The sequence below is a fragment of the Nerophis ophidion genome, linkage group LG29 (genome assembly GCF_033978795.1).
Source record: "Nerophis ophidion isolate RoL-2023_Sa linkage group LG29, RoL_Noph_v1.0, whole genome shotgun sequence".
In the NCBI taxonomy this organism is placed as follows: domain Eukaryota; kingdom Metazoa; phylum Chordata; class Actinopteri; order Syngnathiformes; family Syngnathidae; genus Nerophis; species Nerophis ophidion.
Window position 1 is genome coordinate 14,267,328 of NC_084639.1, and position 19,106 is coordinate 14,286,433.

At 37.7% G+C, this 19,106-nt stretch overlaps 1 protein-coding gene across 4 annotated transcripts in view; it reads left to right on the forward strand.

Annotated features, from left to right (window-relative positions):
- Positions 1 to 19,106, forward strand: part of LOC133546262 (zinc finger protein 567-like) — a 43,318-nt gene that overhangs the window by 727 nt on the left and 23,485 nt on the right. For 2 of the 4 annotated variants that reach the window (XM_061892175.1, XM_061892178.1), the window contains exon 2: positions 11,262 to 11,651. In XM_061892175.1, the coding sequence (XP_061748159.1) occupies positions 11,262 to 11,651 (390 nt within the window). Of the gene's footprint in view, positions 1 to 11,261; positions 11,652 to 14,313; positions 14,835 to 19,106 lie in introns of those variants that run through there. The other 2 variants (XM_061892177.1, XM_061892176.1) reach the window with 2 other exon arrangements.

Consider the following 19,106-nt stretch of genomic DNA (forward strand, 5'->3'; position numbering starts at 1 on the left):
ATATATATATATATATATATATATATATATATATATATATATATATATATATATATATATATGTCTTGATTGGATTATCCGGAGAATAGTGCTCGATACCGTGGTAGAGCGCAATATGTAGGTGTGGGAAAAAATCACAAGACTACTTCATCTCTACAGATCTGTTTCATGAGGGGTTCCCTCAATCATCAGGAGATCTCCTGATGATTGAGGGAACCCCTCATGAAACAGATCTGTAGAGATGAAGTAGTCTTGTGATTTTTTTCCCACACCTATATATATATATATATATATATATATATATATATATATATATATATATATATGTGTGTGTGTGTGTATATATATATATATATATATATATATGTGTGTGTGTGTATATATATATATATATGTGTGTGTGTATATATCTATATATATGTGTGTGTGTGTATATATATATATATATGTGTGTGTGTATATATATATATATATATATATATATACTGTATATATATGTATATATGTATATATATATATATATATATATATATATATGTGTATATATATATATATATATATATATATATATATATATATATATATATATAAATAAATGGGTTGTACTTGTATAGCGCTTTTCTACCTTCAAGGTACTCAAAGCGCTTTGACACTACTTCCACATTTACCCATTCACACACACATTCACACACTGATGGAGGGAGCTGCCATGCAAGGCGCCAAGGAGGAGCCATCAGGAGCAAGGGTGAAGTGTCTTGCTCAGGACACAACGGACGTGACGAGGTTGGTACTAGGTGGGATTTGAACCAGGGACACTCGGGTTGCGCACGGCCACTCTCCCATTGCGCCACGCCGTCCATACATATATGTACATATATATGTACATATATATGTACATATATACATATATATACATACTGTATTTCCTTAAATAGCCGCCGGGCATTTAATATGCGCCTGCCTTGAATTACTGCCGGGTCAAACTCGCTCCCCAAATTTATTAGCGCATGCTTACTTTTACCGTCGGGTCAAAGTCGTGACGTCACGAGTGACGCTTTCCTTGTCGTCATTTCCAAAATGGCGGAGTCTTTTTTTTTTTTGCTTTTACTATGTGTAAACCAGGGGTCTTGTTCCACAGCCATACAGATCACATTGATGGTTGTGATATAAAACAACTTGTCTTTTACACTCTTACTAATATGCGCCACACTCTTTGAACCCACACCAAACACATTTCTGGAGAACATTGGCTCTGTAACACATTATAAACGCAACATAAGAATTACCCAGAATTCCAATGCATTCCAGAATTCCTCAACCACCACCTCACCCCCACCTCCCCTCTCTTCGTGCGCCGGTGGAGGTGGGCGGGGTTGGGGGCGCGTGTATAATACAGCCACGAGTCATGGACGCATTGGAATTCTGGGTAATTCTTATGTTGCTTTTTTTAATGTGTTACAGAGCCAATGTTCTCCAGAAATGTGTTTGGTGTGGGTTCACAGAGTGTGGCGCATATCAGTGAGAGTGTTAAAGTTGTTTATATCACAACCATCAGTGTAAAAGGTATGGCTGTTGACCAAGTATGCATTGCAATCTCGTATGAGAAACAGCGATATGCATGCGTCTGGCCGGCACGCAGATAGCATGGTGTGCAGGTGAGTACGATGACATGTTAGAGAGCAGTGGTCCTCAAACACGCGGCCGCAGGATAATTTTTTATTGTTTTATTTTTTTTATGTATATCACACTCAATTTTTTACTGCATGCCATTGGTAAGCGCAGGGGTGGGAAGAGGTTTTAAAATTATTGGCGCCTGCTTACTTTTACTGCATGCCTTGAATAAGCGCAGGAGTGAGAAGAGGTTTTAAATTATTAGCGCCCAGGCGGCTGTTCAAGGAAATAAGGTCGGCAACCTAAAATGTTAAAAGAGCCATATTGGTCCAAAAATACAAAAACAAATCTGTCTGGAGCTGCAAAAAAATTAAATTACATCCAGATAGTGTGTCATGAGATATAAATTCAATTAAGAGGACTTAAAGAAAATTAAATGACCTCAAATAAACCTACAAATGAGACATAATGATGCAATATGTACATATAGCTAGCCTAAATAGCATGTTAGCATCGATTAGCTTGCAGTCATGCAGGAACCAAATATGTCTGATTAGCACTCCACACAAGTCAATAACATCAACAAAACTCACCTTTGTGCATTCATGCACAACGTTAAACGTTTGGTGGACAAAATGAGACAGAAAAAGACGTGGCATAAAACACGTCCTAGAACGTCGGAGAAAGTTATACATGTAAACAAACTATGGTGAGTTCAAGGGCCGCCAAACTTAGTAGGACAAAACGGCGCTTGCCAAATACTTGAATCAATGAAGCATGTTTAATGTAAATAGTGTGCTTTATAACAATTATGGAGGTTTGTCATGTTTGTCCTACAGAAACCATATTAAAGCAAAAAATATATCTATATATTTTTTTCCCCCTCATCTTTTTCCATTTTTCATACATTTTTGAAAAAGCTCCAGAGAGCCACTAGGGCGGCGCTAAAGAGCCGCGGGTTGTTGACTCCCGAGGTGTGTGTGTGTGTGTGTGTGTGTGTGTGTGTGTGTGTGTGTGTGTGTGTGTGTGTGTGTGTGTGTGTGTGTGTGTGTGTGTGTGTGTGTGTGTGTGTGTGTCAAAATGCAGCTCCACACTGCTGTCGCTTCAACATATCACTGGCACCAGGTGGATTATGAATTTCAATTATTACAGTCTCCTGCAAAACAGTGCAAATTGTGAGACTGTGAGTCCACTTGGGTCAGGGGATTCTCACTCTGGATGGCTCCACAGTTCTGTACAAATTGTACGAACAACATGTTACATTTGGGTGTAATCGTATATTGTTTAAACCAAATCTTCATACTCATATTCATTTCTCCACTGGTTTCAAATGTACTGACAATGGTGTACTCAAATTAACAATAATCCTTTTTTTTATATGCAAAATATACAGTAAATGTACAGAAACAAAATTTTACAGGATGTCCCTAAACACACCTCGCATCCAAAACGGCTGCTTCAAACCATGCGGTTGATGAACCAGGCTGCGGCCTAGCCAAGCTACCATTAGCAACATAATAATAGTTGAGGACAACTATGTGAACAACCAAACAATCACAGTGGCAGGAAATATAATATCAATCAATAAATCAATGTTTATTTATATAGCCCTAAATCACCAGTGTCTCAAATATTACCTGCAAAACGCTGCCAATTGTGAGACTGTGAGTCCACTTGGGTCACAGGATTCTCTAATTAACACATCACCAATCACCAATTAGTTTACACAGTGAAAGTGTGTTATTGTCTTCAAAATATCACTCTGGGATACAGTTTTGGACAAGACCAATTAGCGAACCTTTTTATGTGTACGATACAAAGTACAAACCCCGTTTCCATATGAGTTGGGAAATTGTGTTAGATGTAAATATAAACGGAATACAAGGATTTGCAAATCATTTTCAACCCATATTCAGTTGAATATGCTACAAAGACAACATATTTGATGTTCAAACTGATAAACATTTTTTTTTGCAAATAATCATTAACTTTACAATTTGATGCCAGCAACACGTGACAAAAACATTAGGAAAGGTGGCAATAGATACTGATAAAGTAAAATGAGGCTCATCAAACACTTATATGGAACATCCCACAGGTGTGCAGGCTAATTGGGAACAGGTGGGTGCCATGATTGGGTATAAAAGCAGCTTTCATAAAATGCTAAGTAATTCACAAACAAGGATGGGGTGAGGGTCACCACTTTGTAAGCAAATTGTCGAACAGTTTAAGAACAACATTTCTCAACGAGCTTTTGCAAGGAATTTAGGGATTTTACCATCTACGGTCTGTAAAATCATCAAAAAGTTCAGAGAATCTGGAGAAATCACTGAACGTAAGCGATGATATTACGGACTTTTGATCCCTCAGGCGGTACTGCATCAAAAACCGACATCTGTGTGTAAAGGATATCACCAAATGGGCTCAGGAACACTTCATAAAACCACTGTCAGTAACTACAGTTGGTCGCTACATCTGTAAATGCAAGTTAAAACTCTCCTATGCAAAGCCAAAGCCATTTATCAAGAATATCCTGAAACGTCACCGGCTTGGCTGGGCCCGAGCTCACCTAAGATGGACTGATGCAAAGTGGAAAGGTGCTCTGCGGTCTGACGAGTCCTAATTTAAAATTATATTTGGAAACAGGGGACGTGGTGTCCTCCAGAACAAAGAGGAAAACAACTATTTGGATTGTTCTAGGCGCAAAGTTCAAAAGCCAGCATCTGTGATGGTATGGGGGTGTATTAGTGCCCAAGGCATGGGTAACTTACACATCTGTGAAGGCACCATTAATCCTGAAAGGTACATACAGGTTTTGGAGCAACATATGTTGTCATCCAAGCAATGGTATTATGGAGTCCCCTGCTTATTTCAGCAAGACATGTGTTACAACAGCGTGGCTTGCAGTCCAAGACTGTCTCCTATCGAAAATGTTTGGCGCATTATGAAGCATTAAATACGACAGCGGAGACCCCGGACTGTCTAACGACTGAAGCTCTACATAAAACAAGAATTGGAAAGAATTCCACTTTCAAAGCTTCAACAATAATTTTCCTCAGTTCCCAAACGTTTATTGAGTGTTGTTAAAAGAAAAGGTGATGTAACACCGTGGTGAACATGCGCTTTCCAAACTACTTTGGCATGTGTTGCAGCCATGAAATTGTAAGTTAATTATAATTTACAAAAAACAATAAAGTTTATGAGTTTGAAAATCAAATATCTTGTCTTTGTAGTGCATTCAATTCAATATGGGTTGAAAAGCATTTGCAAATCATTGTATTCCGTTTATATTTACATCCAACAAAATTTCCCAAATCATATGGAAATGGGGTTTGTACTAATCAAAATATAAACAGTCAATATTCACTAATTAGTAATCAATGCCGGACAATGCAAAAACGTGTCTCACCACTCTGGAAGGCTTCACAGTTCTGAGCACTTCCCACAGGTAACCGTACATACCCCTCCTCACCAGCAACTGGCGCTGTTGCAACACTTCATTCAAAATTTAATCAAGCATAATGAACTTCTGTTTTCTACACCGTTACGTGTGTGTATATATATATATATACATATAAATATATATATATATATATATATATATATATATATATGTATATGTATATATATATATATATATATATATATATATATATATATATACGTTACGTTACGTGTATGTGTATATATATATATATACATATAAATATATATATATATATATATATATATATATATGTATATGTATATATATATATATATATATATATATATATATATATATATATATATATATATATATATATATATATTTATATGTATATATATATATATACACATACACGTAACGGTATTTAGTCAGCCACCGATTGTGCAAGTTCTCCCACTTAAAATGATGACAGAGGTCTGTACTTTTCATCATAGGTACACTTCAACTGTGAGAGACAGAATGTGAAAAAAGAAATCCAGGAATTCACATTGTAGAAATTTTAAAGAATGAATTTGTAAATTATGGTGGAAAAGAAGTATTTGGTCACTTCAAGCAAGGAAGATCTCTGGCTCTCACAGACCTGTAACTTCTTCTTTCAGACGCTCTTCTGTCCTCCACTCGTTACCTGTATTAATGGAACCTGTTTGAACTCGTTATCTGTATAAAAGACACCTGTCCACAGCCTCAAACAGTCAGACTCCAAACTCCACTATAGCCAAGACCAAAGAGCTGTCGAAGGACACCAGGAAAAGAATTGTAGACCTGCACCAGACTGGGAAGAGTGAATCTACAATAGGCCAGCAGCTTGGTGTGAAAAAAATCAACTATGGGAGCAATTATCAGAAAATGGACAAGACCACTGATAATCTCCCTCGATCTGGGGCTCCACGCAAGATCTCATTCCATGGGGTCAAAATGATCATGAGAACGGTGAGCAAAAATCCCAGAACCACGCGGGAGGACCTGGTGAATGACCTGCAGAGAGCTGGGACCAAAGTAACAAAGGTTACCATCAGTAACACACTACGCCGATTTGGGAATCAAATCCTGGAGTGCCAGATGTGTCCCCCTGCTTAAGCCAGTGCATGTCCAGGCCCGTCTGAAGTTTGCCAGAGAGCACATGGGTGATACAGCAGAGGATTAGGAGAATGTCTTGTGGTCAGATGAAACCAAAATAGAACTTTTTGGTATAAACTCAACTTGTCGTGTTTGGAGGAATAAGAATACTGAGTTGCATCCTAAGAGCACCATTCCTACTGTGAAGCATGGGGGTGGAAACATCATGCTTTGGGGCTGTTTTTCTGCTAAGGGGACAGGACGATTGATCCGTGTTAAGTAAAGAATGAATGGGGCCATGTATCGTGAGATTTTGAGCCAAAACCTCCTTCCATCAGTGAGAGCTTTGAATGGTTCACCAAATACTTATTTTCCACCATAATTTACAAATAAATTCTTTACAATTCCTACAATGTGAATTCCTGGATTTTTTTTTTTCATTCTGTCTCTCACAGTTGAAGTGTACCTATGATGAAAATTACAGACCTCTGTCATCATTTTAAGTGGGACAACTTGCACAATCGGTGTGTATATATATATATATATATATATATATATATATATATATATATATATATATATATACCAGTGCCCTCCATAATTATTGGCACCCCTGGTTGAGATGTGTTTTTTAGCTTCCAATTATTTTATTTTTTTTCTAAATAATATGGGACCTTAATGGAAAAAAAGAGAAAAATCCAACCTTCAATACAAGTGCATTTATTCAGTGGGGAAAAAATCCCACATAAAGAAATAATTATTTGACATCAAATAATGTGTGTCACAATTATTAGCACCCCTGGTGTTAATATTTTGTACAACCCCCTTTTGCCAACAAAACAGCACCTAATCTTCTCCTATAATGTTTCACAAGATGGGCAAAGACAGAAAGAGGGATTTTCAGCCATTCCTCTTTGCAGAATCTCTCTAAATCATCCAGAGACCTGGGTCCTCTCCTCTGTACTCTCCTTTTCAGCTCACCCCACAGGTTCTCAATGGGGTTGAGGTCAGGGGACTGAGATGGCCATGGGAGGAGCTTGATTTTGTGTCTGGTGAACCATTTCTGTGTAGATTTGGCCATATGTTTAGGGTCATTGTCTTGCTGAAAGACCCAGTGACGACCCAGCTTCAGCTTTCGGGCAGAGGGCAACAGATTTTGATTTAAAATGTCCTGGTATTTCAAAGCATTCATGATGCCATGCACCCTAACAAGGTTCCCAGGGCCTTTGGAAGTGAAACAGCCCCACAGCATCACTGACCCACCCCCATACTTCACAGTGGGTATGAGGTGCTTTTCAGCATGCGCATCTTTCGTGGTACGCCAGACCCACTTAGAGTGTTTGTTGCCAAAAAGCTCAATCTTGGTCCCATCTGACCAAAGCACACGGTCCCAGTTGAAGCCCCAATACCGTTTGGCGAACTCCAGACGCTTGCGTTTATGATTGTGAGTGAGGAAAGGTTTTCTCCGTGCATGCCTCCCAAACAGCTTGTTGGCGTGTAGACAGCGCCTGATGGTTGATTTGGAGACTTTGTGACCCCAGGATGCTACCATTTGTTGTAATTCTGTAACAGTGAGCTTTGGAGATCTTTTGATTTCTCTTACCATCCTCCTCACTGTGCGTGGTGGCAAAATAAACTTGGGTCCTCGTCCAGGCTTATTTACCACTGTTCCAGTTGTTTTGAACTTCTTAATTATTCCTCTCACAGTGGATATGGGCAGCTGCAGTTGAGTGGCAATCTTCTTGTAGCCTCTGCCTGACCTGTGAAGGTCGACGCACATCTGCCTCACTTGTATGCTGTGTTCCTTTGTCTTTCCCATGTTTAAGAGTGGATAAGAGAAATGGCCTCGGTGTCACGTCATATTTATACCCCAGGGAAACAGGAAGTGATGAATTACTAATTAAATGTTCCTACGTACTCTGGTAAACTTTGTAAACTACTGTAGAAATGACAGAAATGCTTCAATTATATTTATTTCCTGGGAATTGTTAAGGGTGCCAATAATTGTGGAACAGGTGATTTAATGAAAAATAATTATTTTTTAGTCAGGGATTTTTTTATTTTCTTACAATTCATTTGAGTTGAAGGCTACATTTTCCTACAATTTTCAGTGTGACAGTATTCTTCTGCAATAAACACTGAATTTATTCTAAGGCTTTTAACACATCTCAACCAGGGGTGCCAATAATTATGGAGGGCACTATATATATATATATATATATATATATATATATGGGGATAGATTGGCAACACTAAATTGGCTCTAGTGTGTGAATGTGACATGAGGCTTCCTTTTTATCGTTGCCAGAAATGTGAAAGGTTATCCCCAAGAGTCGTGAATAAAACTAAAGTAAATGCGCAATCACATTATTATGTTCAACAGTAGGATTGTTTATATACAGTACAAGAGCCTGCGATTGGCCATGCTAATTTGAGTTAGCTTGTCTATGAGATAGTCCATTGTATGTTAGCATTAAGCTAGCAGCATTATAGCTCAACCTTCATTCTGCATAGTTGTATTGCTTTTTTTCAGCTTATTTCAAATCATATTATTAATCTAACGTGATTCCTACGTGTATGTGCACTTCATGTGTACATGTAATGTACTTTCTTTAGTGTGGTTTAGGGCTGGGCGATATGGCCTTTTATCAATATCTCAATATTTTTAAGCCATGTCACGATACACAATATATGTCTCGATATATTACCTTAGCCTTGAATGAACACTTGATGCATATAATCACAGCAGTATGATGATTCTATGTGTCTACATTAAAACATTCTTCTTCATCCTGCATTAATATATGCTCATTTTAAACTTTCATGCAGAGAGGGAAACCACAATTAAGTAAATTTACCAAAAGTGTATTTATTAAACAGTTATTATTAGTGGCACAAACATTAGTGCACTTTTGTGCATGATGTCACTAAGATGACATATCAAAACAACACTAAATTAAAGTGCATTTTTTTGTACAGAACGCAACTACAATAGTTTAAAACAAATAAAGTGCACTTTTGTGCATGAGTTCACACAAGATGTTTCAAAAACTGTCAAATAAAAATGAGCTGCATAACAGGAAATCAATTAGTGTATGTCCTTTGCTATGTGATCGGTTACTACAGATGTTATTAAATTCTGTTGTTGACTAATTTTTTCATACGATCTGGAAATGGTTGCTTCGGCATTTTGTGGGTATGGCCCCGAACATGCGGAGTTTCAAGCACTCTTCATTCTCTAGCGCGGGATTTTTCAAACAATGCTACAATTTAGCAGTAGGTGCTACTTTTTGTAGCAGCACTTTTGCTGCATACTTGTTTGACATATTCCCGCTTGAAGCTAAACCACCGCTAGATGTCGAACTCCGTGGTGTTTTTTTTAGGAATTAATTCTTCCTTCATTTGTTACCATATTGGCACTTTCCTTCTCTCGTATTACCACTCGCACCACTCCGCTAGCATCACAGCTAATGTTACCCATGCTGCTACCTCCCATGCGAGGGCGTATGACGCGACAGTATGTGGCGTATGTAAGAAGGTGCGCTTATCTGTGAGAAGGAGCGACAGGAAAAAGTGAGAAGATCCTGTAGTGTAATCCCCGCAGCCACAAGCAACTGTGTGAGAACGTATACTCGAATATCACGATACAGTTATTTTCTATATCGCACAGAGACAAACCTGCGATATATCGAGTATATCACTAAACCTCCCAGCCTAGTGTTGTTAGTTTTACAGTGACTTAATTGTGAAGAATATAGACATAGTCAGAAAGTGCAGGACTTTTTCAGGAACCCCATGAACACTAGACCAGTGGTTCTTAACCTTGTTGGCATTCACCGAACCCTTTTCTAGTGAAAAATAAAATGTTTTTTTTTTTCCAAATTCAAGACAAAGTAGTACGTTTTTGGCAACACTTTAGTATGGGGAACATATTCTCAGTAACAAAGACTTCATTTAGAGTTATTTGGATACTCGGGGAACTTATTCTAAGTAATAAAGACTTAATTTTGAGTTATTTGGTTAGGGTCAGTGTTAGAGGGTTAGGGTTATTATAAGGCCATGCAGAATAAGGCATTAATAAGTACTTAATAATGACTAGTTAAGAGCCAATATGTTACTTATCTGCATGTTAATAAGCAACTAATTAATAGTGAACATGTTCCCCATACTAAAGTGTTACCATGTTTTTTTTTACTGGTGCACAAAATGAACCGTGAATAAACATCATCTTGTTCAAAAAACAAAAACAAAACAGTGCATAAACTCACAACAAATTACACACCTGCAAATCTGTCAGCTGATAGGGAGAAGTTTGTATTTACACGATGAGTCGGGTGTGTCTTGACATCCGCCGAACCCCTGAGGCCGACTAGAGTTTGTTCGAAAGCAGGTTAAGAACCACTGCACCAGACGAATCTGGCAGGGCATACATGTCATCACGGACTATAAAGCTACCCCCCCATCCCTGTGACAACAGCATCAGCTGGGGGGTTATTGATGGGGGGGGCAGCGGCGGCGATGACCAAGAAAAACGCGGAGTTGGAATATAATTACAACACTTTATGTACATATTTTTATAATATTTACATATTTATATAATATGTAACTACAAGCTCCCTTCACGGACAGAGTCCCATTGCTTTTATGAGCGGTCGGGCAAGTCAAAAGCCCCCCCAAAAAAACAAAAAAATATATTTTTTTATTTAAAAAAATATATTTTTATTTTATTTTATTATTTTTTTATTTGTGGCGGCCGTAATTCTTTCGTGGCGGGCCGCCACAAATAAATGAATGTGTGGGAAACCCTGCATATGCAAAAGTGCAATACATTTATCTGTACCTTATTGCTCTTTTATCGTGCACTACAAGAAGTTAATTCATAAAAAATATTTTTTCTAATCTGTACTGCAAAGTTAAAATTTGAATGACAATAAAAGGAAGTCTAAGTCTATTAACAAGTCGTAATTATTTTCCAAATCCAACTAAATTGCAACAGAATAAAATATAGCCTGTGTTACCTTCCACAATAAGTAGCAATTGAAGAAAGAGAGCACCGTCTACAAAGTCTGACATATCTGAGCTAAAGTGTATTTGTGTTCTTTAGATGTCCGGCAGCTGATTGGTCGTCAAGAAGAATGTCCCTTTATACCACAGGATGAAAGCTCCAATTTCAAGCAGGATGATCCACAGCCCCACCACCTTAAATACTGTATCAGCCAGTCAGGAGAAGAGTGTCTTCTGGGGCCACAGGAGGCTGATCTCACCAACTTACCTCTGACTGGTTTCTCCGTGAAGACAGAAGACCATGAAGACAAACCACAAGTCAACAACCTCTTTGCTCCTCTATCAGATAGTGACGACATAATGTCACACTCTGCTGAGGATGAAAACGTGGACTACACCCAAGAACCTTTGAGCAGCGATACAGACTGTGAAGATGGTATGAGGACTCACACTGACAACCAACACCCTGAATGCTCTGAAAAGAACACAGGTAAACAAGATTTTACCTGCTCATTTAGTGCTAAAATGTTTTGTAAAAAAAGTAATTATGCTCAGCACTTGAGAACACACACGAAAGAAAAGCCTTTCAAATGCTCAGTTTGCTGCAATAGATTTTCTCAGAAAGCAACTTTGACTTTGCACATGAGAACACACACAGGCGAAAAACCTTTTAAATGTTCAGTTTGTGGCAATACATTTTCTCTGAGACACAACCTGAAACTACACATGAGAACGCACACAGGAGAAAAACCTTATATTTGCTCAGTTTGCTGTAAAAAGTTTTCTCAGAAATCCAATTTGACTTCACACATGAGAACACACACGCAAGAAAAACCTTTCAGATGCTCAGTTTGCTGCAATAGATTTTCTCTGAAGGCCACTTTGACCTTGCACATGAGAACACACACAGGAGAAAAACCTTTCAAATGTTCATTTTGCGGAGATGCATTTTCTCAGAGGGGCAGCCTGAAACAACACATTAGAACACACACCGGAGAAAAACCTTTCATTTGCTCAGTTTGCTGTAAAACGTTTTCTCAGAAATCCAATTTGACGTCACATATGAGAACACACACAAGAAAAACTTTTTGAATGTTCATTTTGTGGAGCTACATTTTTTTAGAGGGCCAACCTGAAATTTCACATGAGAAAACACACAGTTTGACAACACAAACTTCTGCACACAACGGAGAATAAATGTTTTCCTGTCCAGTTTGTGCACTAGGATAGTCAAATTGTAGAAGTGGTATGTCTTGCCTGAAAAGTAGTAGAAGTAGTAATAGTAATAATAACTTATTTCTTTTTTTAACTTAATATTCATTGGGATTTTCATAATATACATAGACTTGATTGGAAAAATATATACACTGACTGACTGACTTGACTTTATTAATTCATGCTTGCAGTGGAGCCAAGGCCCCACTGAAAAAACAGCTGAACTTTACAATAAATATCAAACAAATAACAATTAAAAAATGAAAAGAATAGACCGTATTTGAAACATTCTGAACATCCTCAGGGCAGCAGCAGCATGGAAACTGTTAGCATTCTGGTATATGACTATATTACTTTGGCCCTGCGATTAGGTGGCGACTTGTCCAGGGTGTATCTCAGCCAGATTGCGGCTGAGATAGGCGCCAGCGCCCCCCGCGACCCCAAAAGGGAATAAGCGGTAGAAAATGGATGGATGGATGGACTATATTAATTATTTAATTAGATAATGTTATTATACAGCTTAATTGCAGCGTGCAGGGTAGAGTTTTTAAGTCTCTTTGTCTTTGCTCTTTATAGGTATTTAAACTAAAAAAGTAGTATAATTATATTTTGTTTATAAATGAATAAATAATTAAAAAAAATAATTTGAAAAAAAACAACCCAAAATTAACAATCATAGAAAAATGTAACAAAACTTGATTGTGGGATCAGTATATGTTTTCTTTACACTAGGTTTCTTATTATCTAAAAGGTAGTTCTTCATCAAAATTAAATATTATGGTTTATTTATTCTTTTAAATACATTATACACTTCAACCATCTTTTCTTGAACAGGTCTTCCATAGTATGTAGTAGGGGTGTGGGAAAAATTGATTCGAATTTGAATCACGATTCTCACGTTGTGCGATTCAGAATTGATTCTCATTTAAAAAAAAATCGATTTTTTTTTTTTTTAAATCAATCCAACAAAACAATACACAGCAGTACCATAACAACGCAATCCAATTCCAAAACCAAACCTGACCCAGCAACACTCAGAACTGCAATAAACCGAGCAATTGAGAGGAGACACAAACAGGACACAGAACAAACCAAAAGTAGTGAAACAAAAATGAATATTATCAACAACATTATCAATATTAGTTATAATTTCAGCATAGCAGTGATTAAAAATCCCTCCTTGACATTATCATTAGACATTTATAAAAATTGGATCAGTTCAGTGTTTATTATCTCACCACGGTCTTTAGCCACCCCAGACAAACCTGCAAATAAGCTTATCCCAGGCTGATAATAATGGTTTATTTCTGTCATTTATACGTCACTTAGAAAGTGATGACCTGTTGTGTGTATGATACCAGATTCCCTCGTGAGTTCCAGATTAGTGTGCCACTAAGAACAGCAGCCTCATTATTTTAGAAGGGCTTTTGAAGCAAATAAACAATGTTGACGGACATGTTCAGAGAGTCTGGTTGGTGGAGGACAACATGGATGGAGTTTTCCCTCACATCGAACGTGTGCTTGGTGTATCAGCTCGCTAGCTGCTAAACTTGGCGTGGCAAAGGCGGCGATGGTCTGAGGGAGTCTGCTCCCGCACGTTACGACAAAATAGGAAAAACTAATTCGTAATTAAATAGGCATGTTGGTAAACTACCGACTGGCAACCACCACCGCCGTTCTGTTGTTGCTCTGTCGTGCAGCGAAAAAGTGTAATTTTTACGAGATCTAGCGAATCGGCGCATAATCACGTGATAAGGCAAGTAGTAACACAGCAAACCGCAACAAGTTTATTCTGTCATTCCAGAGAAGCAGGAGCAAATAAACACGGTCCTAAACCACTTTTTTGCAGCAAGCAACAATACAATTGTTCTGTCTTGTTTGTTGAATGTTTTAAGATCACTAAACCTGCATTTTTTTTTTGCTTCGTCTGTCCACAGCGGATTGGCCTAGATTGCTCAGTGGCCTAGTGGTTAGAGTGTCCGCCCTGAGATCGGTAGATCGTGAGTTCAAAACCTGGCCGAGTCATATCAAATACTATAAAAATGGGACCCATTACCTCCCTGCTTGGCACGCCACATCAAGGGTTGGAATTGAGGGTTAAATCACCAAAAATAATTCCCGGCCGTGGCCACCGCTGCTGCTCACTGCTCTCCTCACCTCCCAGGAGGTGATCAAGGGTGATGGGTCAAATGCAGAGAATAATTTCGCCACACCTCGTGTGTGTGTGACAATCATTGGTACTTTAACTTTTAACTTTTTTGATGTGAGACAAACACTTTATCTTTGTGGTTATTGTAACGCTACGTGTTTGACATTATTTAAGACATTATCGCGCCCGGAAAATGACAGTTTGCCTTGTCTGTGGTATTAATGAGATTTAAAGGACTGCTGTTAGTCCGATGTTGATGTGATAAAACCTCATTGTTTGGATGATACACACAATTGTAACTGTTATTTCTTCCTGCACATAATAAATATTTGTATAATGTGTTTGGATGTATTCATTTATGTAAAATTGTCATTAAATGTAACATTGCCTGACAAAAAGTGATTCAACGTAATATTTTGATATTTACACATCACAAATTTGCACACGCGTATTTTACTAGAATGCCCTTATGAGCATTACGTATATCAAAATCATGTATCTACTGTACTGTTTACTTGTTGAAATATCCTTTTTAGAGCTAAAAATCTATACAAACGACCACTTTGCTGCTGCCAAAAATGAGTTTCAAGTAATATTTTGATGTAGACACATCTCATGACTGCACAGGGGTCGGCAACCTTTGCCACTCAAAAAGCCATTTTGACCCGTTTCACAAATTAAAGAAGACCATGGGCCGCAACCATTCTCGCGAATATCTGCTGGTGGTTACCTAGATAACAATAATAAGGGTGTGCTATGAAGCCATTGCCTTAGACGCCTTTTACAACATGTACAAACTGCTTGCCAGTCAATCAAGATGTAGTATGTGGCTTTTGCAGATACATGTACACGACTGCAAGGCATACTGGGTGATACAGGCTACACTGAAGGTTGTGATATAAACAACTTTAACACTCTTACTAATATGCACCACACTGTGAACCCACACCAAACAAGAATGAAAAACACATTTCGGGAGAACATCCTCACAGTAACACAACATAAACGCAACACAACAAATACCCAGAATCCTTTGCATCCATGACTGTTCCTGACCATATTATACGCCCCCACCCCCCACCCCCCACCCCCCGTGCTGAGAGAAAAAAATATTTGTTAAATTTGTGTAATGTGTTTCTTTTTCAAATTGGTCAATTTACAACAAGATAAAGTGTTTGTTTTACACCTAGTAATCTGCCGTGGACAGACCAAGCCAAGAAGTGCAGGTTTCCTGTGACAGGAAATCAATTTTTGGCAGGCATTCACATTTTGGCATGGCACCTGATCTAGTTTAAGATAGTTCAGTGACGATTGTAAACGTTTTCATCTGCTCAATACTCATGCCAAACTAAGTATCATCGGTATGTATCGTTGAGTAGCATGGTAATTGTAATGGAGTGATCTAAAGTTGTTGTGTTGCCATCCAACATGATAGTGTTCTGTGGTTACTTTTTTGTTGACCAACGATTTACGTTGTATTGCTACCTGACTACCATAGATATCTTATAAGAGTACACAGCATGGAGGCTACTGCCTACTGCCTACTGGTGCTGACGAGACGCTAGGCCGCCATCTTGGAGTGGTGATCCGCTCAACTCATTTGGCAGGAGCAATCTGTCAGCGAATTTAATTCATCTTACCTCACTGAATACCACTGATTTTCACACACTTTTTTGTTATACGTGTAACTATGATAAAGGAGACATGTTTTATTATTAATAGTTTGCTTAACAGTAATAAAATAGTCTTATATGCTACAAGTGACCAGACGTCCCAAATCAAAACTGGGAATATAATCCCAGAGATGCTATTTTTAAGTTCAAGAAACAATATGATTAGGTTATATATACATGCTACATAAACACTGTATGAATACATTTAATATCTATATATATTATACACTGTATCTCTGTTGATGCAGCAGCAGAGAGTTTATTCTGTCTTGACACCTTGTATTGATATTTTGTATTACATTCTTCCCTTAAATGATCCCATTTACAGTGATTGTTTTCAATGTATTTTTTATGTATGTCGCTTTGGATAAAATCGTCTGCCATATACTTAAACATAAACATTTCGGGAGACCGAAAGCAATGGATGATAGGGACGGCGTGGCCCAGTGGGAGAGTGGCCGTGCGCAACCCGAGCGTCCCTGGTTCAATTCCCACCTAGTACCAACCTCGTCACGTCCGTTGTGTCCTGAGCAAGACACTTCACCCTTGCTCCTGATGGGTGCTGGTTGGCGCCTTGCATGGCAGCTCCCTCCATCAGTGTGTGAATGTGTGTGTGAATGGGTAAATGTGGAAGTAGTGTCAAAGCGCTTTGAGTACCTTGAAGGTAGAAAAGCGCTATACAAGTACAACCCATTTATCATTTATATTGTGAAAGTCCAGTCCATAGTAGATCCAACATAACAGTGAGAGTCCAGTCCAAAGTAGATCCTTTATATATATATATATATATATATATATATATATATATATATATATATATATATATGTATGTATGTATGTATGTATGTATATGTATGTATGTATATATATATATATATATATATATATATATATATATATATATATGTATGTATGTGTATGTATGTATATATACATATACATATGTATGTATATATACATACATATACATATGTATGTATATATACATATATATATGTATGTATATATACAGTATATATATATGTATGTATGTGTGTATATATATGTGTATATATATATATATATATATATACATATGTATGTATACATATATATTGTGTATGTATGTGTGTATATATATAAAGATATATAAAGATAAAGAGATATATATATAAAGATATCATATATACACACACACACATATATATATATATATATATACATATATATATATATATATATATATATATAAATATATATATATATATATATATATATATATATATATATATATATATATATATATATATATCCATATATATCCATCCATCCATTTTCTACCGCTTATTCCCTTTTTTGGGGTTGCGGGGGGCGCTGGCGCCTATCTCAGCTACAATCGGGTGGTATATATATATATATATATATATATATACATATATATATATATATTCTTACATATCGAGGGCGGCACAACAATAGTGACATCATCCCTGGCGAGCAAGTCACGCAACTACTTCTCTACTTTAAAAAAAATAAGAATAATTAAAAAAAACACGGCAACATGTACTTGTTTTGATTATTATTATTACTTTGATTGTATGTGAATGTTAAATATTATGAATAAAGATTTTAAAAATAAAATAAATAAATAAATAACTACTTCTCTACTTTCCCGGTCTCCGTATCGGCTGTCATTTGAAACACGCCCCCAATGTCCCCAATTCGCTGACCGGGATATGCCCGTGCAATATTCTTTAATTTTGGACCTCCAGAATCAGCATGTCCTCATACATTTGTGTCAACAAGGTGAAATTAAGTCTCGAAACCTTTGACAAGTTGACTTAATGTCCGTCGCCGCCCATTTGGACCTTTCAAAGTGTCGAATACGAACTCCCATCAGGGCGGAGTATTCTGTTTTGGAAGTAAACCGGATATTTTGTTTTGTTTTTGTGCATATCTTCCTGTCCAACACGAGCAGATTTTAGCTAAATTGGATGGATTTGTTGCGGCGTCCGGCAAAAAACAGCAGCGCTGTGTATATTTCCTCATGAGTTCCTGGTTAGTGTGTCACTGAGAACAGCAGCTACATTATTTTAAATCAACTCTGAAGCAAATAAGAAGTGTTGACTAACAAGTTCAGGCAGCCTGATTGGTTGGGGACAACATGAATTCGAGCACTGGATCTTTTGGCTGCTGTAAAACCTCCATCGAAGAAAAACAAGGCAGACTTTTCTGGTTTCATTTCCCGGTTTACTCATAGACTCTCTATAAGTCTAGTGCAGAGGTCTTCAACAGGCGGTTCATGACCCCTCGAGAGTCCATGTTGTCATATCCTTTACACACTGATGTAGCTTTTTGATGCAGTTACGCCTGAGGGATCGTCCCGGGCATTCAAAGTTGTTTTTCGGCCCTGCTGTGATTTCTCCAGATTCTCTGAACCTTTTGATGATATCACAGACCGTAGATGGTGAAATCTCTAAATTCCTCGCGATAGCTCATTGAGTGAAGTGAAGTGAATTATATTTATATAGCGCTTTTCTCAAGTGACTCAAAGCGCTTTACATAGTGACACCCAATATCTAAGTTACATTTTAAACCAGTGTGGGTGGCACTGGGAGCCAGAGGGTGAAGTGTCTTGCCCAAGGACACAACGGCAGTAACTAGGATGGCACAAGCGGGAATCGAACCTGCAACCCTCAAATTGCTGGCACGGCCACTCTACCAACCGAGAAATGTTGTTCTTCAAATGTTGGACAATTTGCTCACGCATTTGTTGACAAAGTGGTGACCCTCGCCCCATCCTTGTCTGTGAATGACTGAGCATTTCATGGAAACTGCTTTTATGCCCAATCATGGCACCTACCTGTTCCCAATTAGCCTGTTCACCTGTGAGATGTTCCAAATAAGTGTTTGATGAGCATTACTCAAC